Source organism: Falco rusticolus, chromosome 6 (genome assembly GCF_015220075.1).
Source record: "Falco rusticolus isolate bFalRus1 chromosome 6, bFalRus1.pri, whole genome shotgun sequence".
NCBI lineage: Eukaryota > Metazoa > Chordata > Aves > Falconiformes > Falconidae > Falco > Falco rusticolus.
In genome coordinates, this window is record NC_051192.1 from 68221724 (window position 1) to 68233522 (window position 11799).

Consider the following 11799-nt stretch of genomic DNA (forward strand, 5'->3'; position numbering starts at 1 on the left):
TAGCATAAGCAAACAAATGCCAAATAAATTTTAAGCTAGTAATGAGAAGTGTTACATGGCTCAAGGATAAGATCACATTAGACCAGGGGTCCTCAAACTATGGCCCGTGGGCCGGGTACGGCCCCCCAGGGTCCTCAATCCGGCCCCCGGTATTTACAGACCCCCCCGCCGGGGTTGGGGGGGAAACCAAGCAGCCGCAGATGCCTGCCTGCCACTTCATCCGCACGCCGCCCCCTGGTTAAAAAGTTTGAGGACCCCTGCATTAGACCATGCCACAAAAATATTAGAAACTAATGGTGAATAAGAATTGCCAATCTTAACGCACTGATGAGCATCTAGAAGTATTGCAACATTCTTCTAATAAACTAACAGAAGAAAATAAAACAATGTAGTTAAAGAAGCCTCTTACATTGAGCTCTAACTCCTATAAATACTACATGGCTGACTGCAACAGAAAGGAATAGAACTAACTGCACTGAAGACTGCTTTTAATACTATATTCTTCACAGATCACTCCAGGGTTCCTTACATTTGGTTACTCATGTGTATGCAAACTAAGCCAGAGATCAGATATATGTGATCACACTGGATCCTTTTATTTGTTAAAAGGAAGCAGACAGAAGGTATCTTAGTTATTACAAAGATCACCAAGGAAAGAGTTTTCCTAACATAACGGTGGTAAATACTTTCCTTAACAAAATGGTGGATCATTAAAAAACCCCAGGTTCTTGATTCATTAAATGTATGATAGATTTAGACCACTGTATGATGCATTCAGACCAACACGAGGTCTAAAACAGATCTCTGAAATTAAAGCTAGCAAAAAAGACACATCATCACGTGTCAAACAGTACCAGGTAAGTTGACTTCCATTACGTACACTAACAGTGTACAAGACAAGTTACTAGTTATATTCACTGCATAGCTGCTGCTTTTTTAAAGGGGTAAAACCCACATAACATTTTAGTTCAATAACCATGATCCTGAACTTTACTTACTACTTCAGCAGCACCTAAGGCACAGTCACATTTAAATGGCAATACATAAAAATGTATAACACAAGTAATTCAGAGCATTAGGATGAGATTTTGCTTAGCTTCCTCACAGAAATCCCACTGACATCAAGTTTTCCACTTAAAGAAAAGGAAGCGTAATTTGGCTTATAGTAGTGGCAAATAACACAGTTTAAAAAGCCAAGAGTGGAAAAGCTACTGTACTTTCATTCAAAGTAAAACTATATTTAAACACATGAACCTTCCTCACAGCTTTATTAAGAGTCTATGCCATATTACAGTGAAGTAACATATACAGTTATGTGGCTTCTGTGTACTTCCATAGCTTAAAAAAAATACCGTGGTCTTGTGTCTGAGATGTAGAGAGCTGTAAACACAGGATGAAGAAAGCAGTTGGTGTATTTCTGCAGTTAGAACAGTGTACTTCAGTTGGAAGGGGCCCACAATTATCATCTAGTCCAACTGTCTGGAAGTTTTCAGTAGAAAACTTCAATTCTAATAGACCTAGAGATGTAAAAAGGTTATATATTCTAGTCTTGTTTTACGAGTAGGTTTTCTATTTAATTTCAAAAGTGAAACAAATTCACTTTCCAGCTGAAAACATGTAACATTATCAAAATGCCCGGCCTTTTATTGAAAGCACTGAATGTTCATCCTGTGCAATGAGCTGAAGCAACACCACAAGATGTGTCTTTCCAGGACTTCCTCACTGATGAAAAGGAGCCGGTATTTTCAGAAGTGAGGACAAGCTGCAATAGGTACCAGGCTAGTTCCATGGCTTATTCTTGACAACTCATGTGTGGACGTAGTGAAGTACAAATACACCAGAAAACTGAAAAAGCACCAGGTCTCTACAGTTTGATGTAACAAAGCGAAGTATAACTCAAAGAAAGAGAGTGCAGAACACGTGCTAGCTAGTGATTCAAATTGTAGAAAGATCCTGAGCGTTCACCACAACTTTGTGAGAATAGTAAAAAGCCTCCTTCAAATAAATGCACTGTTTGGCATCTATGTATTAAACCAACACCACCTTAAGTTTCTTATGTACATAAACAAATTACCCACAAACACACACATGCCAACAGTGGAACCGCACTGCAGATTTATAATGATTCTCCTAGGGTTGACAAGATGACTTAAAGCTCAGTTAAGACTGTAACAAAAGCACTCTGAATAACTAAACAAATGAAGTTCTGAACAACATCAGAAATGTTCCTGTCCAGCTCAGTGTAGGAGGCAACAGTTTCCTCAAAAACATTTCTGTGGAGAATGCTTGCCATGTACTTTTGGCTACTTGCCATACATACTGTAAGTTTGTGAACATCATGTTTCTGAATTGGTTACCTTCTGCCTACTCAAATGCAATTTGGGCAGCAAGAATAAATGAAGTGGCATTAAGAGTGCTGAACACATTAGAACTCTGTGAAGCTTGCAAGTTGCCCTACTTGGTCTCTCTCTCCTACAAACATAAGTTTTCCAAAAAGAGAAGATTCAGGAATTTCTTATGAAACCATCCTATGTGTAAAATGTGTTAATATGCTATTTCTTCCAAAGCAGAAGGTAGTACAGCAGAACAGAAGAGGACGGAAAGAGCAGACAGAATGATAATCCACATGCAGAACACATGGACAAGGCTTCATTAAAATGTTCAGTTCACCTCTGTAATGCATTATTACTCTGATACTCAAAAAGATTTAAATCCTTGAAGTCTCGTTTATGATGCAAGTATCCCATCGCCTATGAAAGCCATGACAAGACAGTTACTTTACAGCATGGTCAAAAACCCCCACGGAAGTGTTAAGGTTGGAAGGGACCTCTGGACATCATCTAGTCTAATCATAGTAGGATCAACTACAGCAGATTGCTTAGGGCCTTGCCTAGTTGAGTATAACAGCTCCGCTGCCTGGATAACCTCCTCTTCCCTAATCATGGCTGGACAGTCAGATCTCGACTGGAGATGGTCAAGGGGACCACTTGAAAGAGAGAGAGACCTAGATTTCATTAGGACCCAAAGCAACAGCATGTAAAGCATTTTAATTTTAAGAGACTGCTACATACAGAAAATGTTAGCTGGACTGCTATTCTTACCATCTAGCAGATGGAAGGAAGACTGCAAGATGGTAACTTCTGGCTAAGGGCTACTATTCGTTCCCTTAAATAATTACCCACAGTTTACTTGCTCTTTAATCATACAGGACAGCGTTTCATGTTTTAGGTATTTCAGATTCTTTCTGAAGGAGTGGCTCAGCTGGTCAAACTGATGAACAAAGGTCTTAACTCTGTATTTACTTGGCCTAATATACAGTGATTCTTCGATCATGGCTCTAAGTCTCAAAGACAAAGGTACCTGCTCTATATTTCAGACACTAGGAGCAAAATTCAGTTTGCAGTTAAGATGCCTAGCAGTAGACACATCAGACACTCCTCCACAGACCTAGTGTATACAAGACACCACTTCTGCCAACCAGCCACTGGGTACAAATGATAATGCAGAATACAAGCCCCCATTACAGTTAATGGAAATCAATACAGAGGACCTCTGAGGATAATTAATTTATTAATCATGACCCAAATTTCACAATACAAGAAGCGTGTATGCACACACATGCATGTTCTAGCCCCAAGGGCAATGACTAGATATTTAAACTTTAACTTAAAAAAAAAAATAATCTTTGCACAGAGATCTCTTAGCTGCACAGAAGACTCCCAGAGACTTGGGACACCAGTTCAGCAACTACTAACAGACTAAAATCAAAGAGGAAAGGGAGGAATTAACTAGAACAAAACATTGCATGGCAGCTGAACAGGGTACCATTTTTCCACTCTGCCTCATTTTTGTATGACTTTCCCATTTCCAAAAATGTTCAAGCTGCCCAGATATATGAGAGAAAGAAGACGACTACTGGAGTGACATGCAATTGCATTCTGTATAGCCTGACAGTTCAGATAATCATAATGGTATATCATATGTTTAAGAAGGGATGCTCTTGTTCCAGTCAGGAGCAGGAAAATGTAATTTTACTGCTACCAGCGAGGCCAGCCTTGCCAAGAGTGCCAACTTCCATTCTACCACAGACAGAGGCCATGCAAACCAAAGCAAAGCACTGTCATGGGAATAACAAAACTAGCCTTTTCAGAGGCGAGCAGGGGGTGGGGAAGTGTGAAATAAGCAGAATTCTAGCTGTGGTTGAAGTACAGTTTTAAGTCCATAGGAATGGGAAGATCCAATTTTACTGTATTTTGCTTTGTGTTCACAGTCTCCAAGTAGTCTTCATTCTGCAGGTGAAGCTATGGTAATAGACTTATGAGAGTAGCAAAAGGACAAAGCAGGATAAAAGTAACGACCCGAAAACCTGCTGCAGAAAATTCAGGCTGAAACTAACTATTACGTGAAAGAGGCACTTTTACACAAACACAGAAGCTAACATCTTATAAAATCTTCTGTTTGGTCAAAGAGGATGCCATTCTGCAGATCATCTACAACATCTTCAGTTTTCATACTTCAGACTTAAATGCATCTATCTATAAAATTTACAGTCCTTGTTTCCAAACAGCACTTCTATTCTCTGAAATTCTTTCTTGAGGAAGACACAAAATACTTCTTTGGCTTCAAATTTCAGGGTGGAATTCACTTGTACCTTAAGGCCAGAAAAAGCACTAGGCTATCTTGTCCGAACGACTGGAAGAAGTAATTTTACACACCTACCCACAGTGAGGCTAAACAATTTGTGTCTGAATATTTTTAATATATTTTAAAATACTCTGGAGGTGCTTCAAGAAGTAGAGGAACTCAATAGTTCACATGGGTTTTTTCCAGTACTTTTTCACCTTTGACATACACACACACACACACACCCCCCCCAACCATATTTGTTACATTTGAAAAGCTTGAGGTTTTTTGGCCTTGGTCCTTCTGCCTCGCCTTACTCTATTAAGGAGTCCTATATTACACAGTAATTTGTTTCCCGTGAAGATCTCCCTACAGGTTAGAAATCTTGATTCTAAAGTCTTTTGGTTTGGAAGGCACAGCCTCTCAGTCTCATATACCTTACTTTTAACTATCTGCCTTCGCAAAGAAAGCACTTTTTCGAAAAAAGGCTGTTTGCCCCATCTCCCCCGTGAGCTATTACCATCTGAGTCAGCGGGTATCAAGGAGTGTCGATTGCTTGGTTTTGTTTCTACTGGGACTACAGAAGTCCAGGATTAAGACTGAGTAGGAATACCATGAGAACTGATTTATTTTTCAACTTGACTAGCTCCTTACACAATCCTTTAGTTCTACTAGCCTCATAAAACTTGAATGACAGCTTAAAGGGAAAAACTTGTACAGTTTTTGACAATGTCTACATGTAAGGTGGGAATGGTCCCTTTCCCAGTTTTAAAATTGATCTCATTAATATCCCATATAACATAGACAGTTTTACTCTTAACTGCTAAAGCTATTATTACATATTTAGTCAGAAAAAGGAGAACTCGTTTGTACTGTTTGGGAATCAAACAACAGAAGGATTTACTAGTATTCAAGATCACATGACTTCTGTGCTTGAACTACCAGCTATCAGCCGTTTGCATCTCATTATGGTTGTTAATCAAAATGTCATGGGGAGCCACGCAAGAAGCTCAGATGCTGCTGTTTTAAATCTAGTATGTAATACCAACTTTGCAATATCTAAGTTTGTCTCAAGACCTCTGACATTATTGTCACTGAAACAGCATCTATTAGTGTTCTACATGCCATGAGACATTAAAATCAGATGCTAATTGCCTAGATTTTACTCCTGTCTTATACTTTACTATAGTCCAGGAACCACATAGCGTGAAAAACTTCCAGTTTTGTACTCTAATACAGCAGTCCATAAACCATGGCTCTGTTACTCTTTTCACCTAGCACTAAGTTTTATAATATACGGTAAAACACTTTGTTATTCAAAACTCAGTAATATATTGTTCTCCTATCTTTGAGGCAACTTTTGAACAGCAGCAACTTACTTAAGTATATAGCACGTGTCAGGAACTGAAAAGAATACAGCGATTACATACCACACATTTATGTATTCACCTAAATTAATGAGTGACCCACAACGGAAGATTGTTTTACCAGACCAAGACTGGCCTGTGTGCATCCAGGCCAACACAGTTCATAGCAATTGCCAATACAAAAGAGTAAGTTATCCACTACAAAAAGTGGACATTTGCTCTGTCTTCTTAGCTTAGACGGAACTGATTCAGCTTCACAAAGCACCATCTGTGTCACACTGCAGTTTCACATCAGTAAGACTGGTACTGCATCTGTCAGCAAATTCTGCATGACTGTGTAGTTCACTGAGAATCTGACTAATAGATCATGCCATCCTGTCTCAACAAAGGCTTTAGAGCTCTCTCAGTAGGCCACCTTAATTGCAGCCACACGCTCCTAGACATCTAATAAACTTGACGTGACACAGATGATAAGAAGCTGCATAACCACCATGATGAGAATATCAGGATTTTGTTCCAGCTGTTCATAAGAACCCTGTCTGCCTTGTAGGGAAGCCTTGTAAGATGTGTACTGCTACTGCAGTCCTGGGAAAACAGAGCATCTTATCCATTATTTCAATTTGTGCATGCTATCCATTTTTCTAAGCATCTTTCACAACACGTTTCTCATACTGCACCATTACCTTGATCTTACCTAGCACAAACAGACCTCACTTCAACCATCTAAAGGTATCTCACCCACCCCTGCTAAAGAAGCTCAATTTTGCTGATTATAATTATTATTAATAATTTTGGGTACTCCAAGTTGGGCCAACTGTAAGCCATAGCTGTCAGAGACTCCCCTCTCTCTTCTGAGACAGATTTTTGGGTACAAAAGGTCAAAGAAAGCTGTGCACTTATCACTGGTCATCAAGACCAGTCCCCTGCCAGCACAGGTGTGAACTTCATAAACTTCAAAAAGTTTAAATCTTACTTCAACCTAAAGAACTCTTACCTGGATGCAAACAGCGTATGGTTTGAAGTGAACATCAAATTATATCTCAGCTGTATGGGCTAAAGTTAAATGTTATCATAGATGCTGGGGGGTAACATGGAAAACAAACAAATGGTATTAAAACGGCCTAAAGTACTGACATAAAAATAGCTGAAAACAGTAAAAAAAGTCATTCAGAGTTCAGACTACTGAAGAGGAAAAAATCTGGAAATTTAAGGAGACAGCTTGCTCCCTCTGCTCATATGAAACTAAAATGAAGCTCAATATACTAGTATTTAGAAAACAAAACATGAAACTGGCAAGGGTAACATCACTTGAGCACAGGCAAAAGTTCAACAAGACTTTGCATCATTTAAGTTATATTTAAAAGCAATCTTCATAAGTTCATATTATATAAAATATAACTATAACTGAATGTCTACATAGTTTTCTTTACGGAGAAATATATCACCCCTTCCTGTGATTTGAATATTTGACTACAACATAATATCCAACAATTTCTGCAAGCGTCCTCACATACACATATAACAGAAATCAGTATTATACCAAATATCCCATCATTACAAAGTACTGGAATTTTCAACAAAGGAGAATTTTTCTTTTCTTTCTAGTCATAAAGGGAGTTTTAATTTAAGCCATTAGGCAACCCTTAATAGAAACACAAACTTCTAGAGAACAGTTTTCAATCTTTTGAACTAAAGACAACTGAAAACAGAAGAAACTACATATTGCATACTGGAAATAACTCTTGTGCTGGGTTTGGCTGGGATAAAGTTCATTTTCTTCATAGTAGTTAGTATGGGGCTATGGGTTTTTTGACTTGTGCTGAAAACAGTTATTAATACAGGGATGTTTCCATTATTGCCAAGAAGTACTTACACAGAGCTGAGGCCTTTTCTGCCTCTCACCCCATCCCACCAGCAAGCAGGCTGTGGGTGCACAAGCACTGGGAGGGGACACAGCTGGGACAGCCAACCCCAACCAGCCCAAGGGATATCCCAGACCATATGACATAGTCCTCAGCATATGAAACTGGAGGAAGAAGAGGGAAGGAAGGGGGGGACATTCAGAGTGATGGCATTTGTCTTCCCTAGTAACCATTAAGTATGACAGAGCCTTGCTTTCCTGGGGATGGTTGAACACCTCCCTGGCGATGGGAAGTGGTGAATGAGTTCCTTGCTTTGCGTGTGCATGTGGGTTTTGCTTTAACTATTAAACTGTTTATTCATTTATTTATTTATCTCAGCTCTCGAGTTTTCTCACTTTTACCCTTCCAGTTCTCTCCCCATCCCACTGAGGGGGTGTAGGGCTTAGTTGCAAGCTGGGCTTTAAACCACAACACAATCTTAACTTTTTATGGATTGCTCTGAGATAGCCCATAGATCCCAGAAATCTACTGATAACACACTCAAAACTAGTGTTGAGTGAAAGCCATAATGCACTAACTGTTTAAAAAGGTAAAATAACCCCAAACCAACACACCAAAGTGGCACACATCACCCTTCCCCCATCTTACTACTCTAAGTAAGTAACACAAGTACATAGATCTGCTTCTAAAAATATCCTAATATGTTAAAACAGAGCCCTATCTATCTCTTGTGGACTTGCAGTGAGATAGAATGTCTCACTGCAAAGTAGGTAAGAATTGCTCCAAAGCATAATTTATAAGAAGAAGCCAATGCAAACCCACTCCCCTCCCCTCCAAAAAACCAGCCACCCCCACAAAACACAGAACCCCCAAGATGCATATTAACTTCTCCATCCCTTCTTACTAGCAGTTAAGGTTGGTAATGTGTACTACACCTGCACCAGTATCTTAACTCTACCCTCCAGCAGCTGGAATGCCACTCCATAACCCCTTCCCACAGTGTTACCTTGGGGCTGCACACTTCAAAAACAATGACTACAGCCTTAGAGATGCAACTAATGATGTTTAACAGCTACAAATTATGAAGGCTGTCGCAGAGAGAATAATCATCCAGCCAGTAATACATATAATGACAGCTGCTAGTACCTCTAGCCCTGTTAGAAATCATTAGCACATGAGCAACTGAAAACCAAGAAGCTCCACAAAACTCGAAAAACTTTGTACTTTATTAGTCACACCTGCCTCACCCTTTCCTGCAAAGTGAAGTGTATTTCACTTACCTGCACTTAGCTAAGAAAGATGGCTTACCATCTTTCAGCTATTAGGTTCTCTTCACTGACAACTAGACCCATCCTACAAACTATTGACCATCCCATTTATTCTATATTATGGTACAGCTCAGTACAAAACAGAAAACTTCAGTGTTCACTGGTTAACACAGACAAAAGTCTCTCTTCAACCTACTCCTAAACAGGAGCAAAAACAACTGTAAAGAGAAGTATCTAAACTCCTCCCACCCACCCCACCCCCCCGCAGTCTGAGACATCTGTCTTTTTAAAAGCATATATAGTTTACACAAGAGAAAGTCAACAGTTTCCATATATGCCATCGGCTGCAGAGGCTGATCAGATAAGGTTGTAAACTCTTCCAATTTTGTTACCTTATCCCGGGTGACCATGCGGCACCCTGTCATCCTTGTGTTCCTTAATGTATTTTCTTCCCAAATTGAAGTCATCACTCCTTAGAGTGGCTGAAGGAAATATGACTGATTTCTAACTTTACATAGTCAAGCCAGTTACTTAGCATGATCGTTTCAGCTTTCTCTTCTACCCTATTGAAACAAGTAGTTATTTGACCTTTGTTTTTAAACAATTTGAGGGCTTTGTAATTTGCTTCCCCCACTCAGCTATAGACTCCTATGTTTGTTTACCAATGAACGAACTTACTCTTCCCAACTCTCCTTCTCCCAGAGGACATCAATTTGTAATTCGCTGGTTTTCCTCAAAGTCAAACTAGAAGCAAAGCAGTTAATCCACCTGCCTTCTCCATTTCCTACAATAAGGCTGCATCTAAAACTCAGAATACTACTCTCGTTTTTATACTTCCTTCAAAACTATCACTAGTTGCAGCCAGCCAGCAATTAGCTTAAACATTAACCCTTGCTCTTCAGTCTCACTCACATTGTTATCCTCACAGGAAAGACTTAAGCCTCAGGACGCTGTAACTGTTTGCAACCTCAGGAGCCAGCCACAAATCACAACGGGAGGCGAGCATTCAGTTGCCTTATAGCTCAGCCCTACTCAACCTCCCTTAAGAACAAGGTACCACTTAAAGAACACCTGCATTTTTATTATTGCATTCTTTCTGCACATAACCATGTCTTATAAAACACAAAAGCAAAACAAATGGATTGAAGTTATGCTTGGATAGGGGAAAGCTTTTTTTTCTTCTTTGCAAGCACAGTAGCATACTTATTTCAGAACTGTGCTAACTAGCTTTAAATAAAGTCAAGCTACGTGCTAACAACGGGTACACCCGCATGTGCATACTGAGGAAAAAAAACCCGTTCACCATAAAATAAGGTGTGATTAGAGCAGTAATTTGATTTTCCCTTCCTCCCCACCCCCGGGCAGAAACACGCCGCAGCAGGAACGCTCCCCAGCGCCCCCGAGCCAGGAGGGCCCCGGCGGGGAGCTCCGGGCAGGGCCCCGGGCAGGAGGCCACGCTGGGCCGCCCGGCCGTGCCCCTGCGCGCCCACCGCCCCCGCCCTGCCCCGGCTTCACCTCAGGGTCCCTCCCGCAGGGAGCCACCCAGGCCGCCCGCTTTCCCCGCTGCCGGGCTCCCTCCTCCCGGCCTCCCGCCGCCACCCCCCGCCGAGGAGCGGGGCGCGCGTCCCGCGGCAGCACGGTACGGGGCCGGTCGGGAACGCGCCTCAGCCGAGGGCGGCCGCGCCCGGGGCCGTTAACAACCAGCCCCCCGGCTCGCTCTGTCCCAGCCCCACGGAGCAAGCCCGGCAGCACAGGCGTCCCCAAATCGACACCCCCTCACCCGGCGCGGCCTTACCTTCCCTCCTGCTCAGGGCCATGGCCCCAGGCGCGCGGGCGACCCCCTCCGAGCAGCGCGGGCGGCCCCTCGCAGCCGGCAACACTGCGCTCGCCCTCCTTCCTGCTCGCCGCCGCGCCTGTCCGTCACGGGGCGAGAGGCGCGCCATTGGCCGAGACGGTGGCAGGGGCGTGCCGGCGCCGCCGGCTGGGAGCCGCTTGGCCCCGCCCCGCCCGCACGCCGCGGTGCCCGCGGGCTCCGGCAGGGGGAGCGCGGCTGCGCAGAGCTGGCGGGCGCCCCAGCCGCGCGCGCGGGAGCGACGGCGGGAGTGCGCGCGGGGACGGGGGGGCGGCGCGCGGCGGGCGGCCCCGGCGGCGCGCGGGCGGCGGCGCCCCGGCGGGGTGAGTCGCGCCGGGGTGATGCTGGGCGCACGCCGCTGCTCCCGCTCCCGCTCCCGGCCGGGTGTCTCCTTCACCTGACCCGGCAGCCCCGCGCGCAGCCCGCACCTGCCGCGTTAATAATGCACTAGAATGTCAGCGCTGAAAAAGGTAGGTAGGGAGGGAGGGAAGGAGGGAGGGGAGCGGAGGGGACCGCCGTCGGGGCGGCGGGGTGCCCCCGCCCAGGCAGCGGAGGGAACGGAGGCGCCGGTGCTGCGGGTCCGGTCGCGGCGTGCGGGCACCGCCGCCGTCGGGGACGGGTGCACAGGCAGCGGGGAGAGGGCGCGCCAGCCGCGCCGTCGGTTGTGGTGTTGTGGCGTTCTCCCCCGGCATCCGTGCGTCCCGGCGCCGCGCTGGCTGTGGCGGGGGTCTCGCCGAGGCACAGTCCGGGCAGGACGGCTGCGCGGCGGGGTGCCCTGTGCCGGCGCGGGGCGGCTGCGGGCTGGCACCGCCGGCGGAGCGCGGGAA

General features: G+C 44.1%; 1 protein-coding gene across 1 annotated transcript in view; it reads right to left on the reverse strand.

Moving 5' to 3' along the window:
* Positions 1 to 11021, reverse strand: part of ERICH1 (glutamate rich 1) — an 82288-nt gene extending 71267 nt beyond the window's left edge. The window contains exon 1 of the mRNA XM_037391968.1: positions 10916 to 11021. Coding sequence (XP_037247865.1) covers positions 10916 to 10937 — 22 coding nt within the window. The 5' untranslated portion in view covers positions 10938 to 11021. The remainder of the gene's footprint in view (positions 1 to 10915) is intronic.
* Between the last annotated feature and the right edge of the window lie 778 nt (positions 11022 to 11799).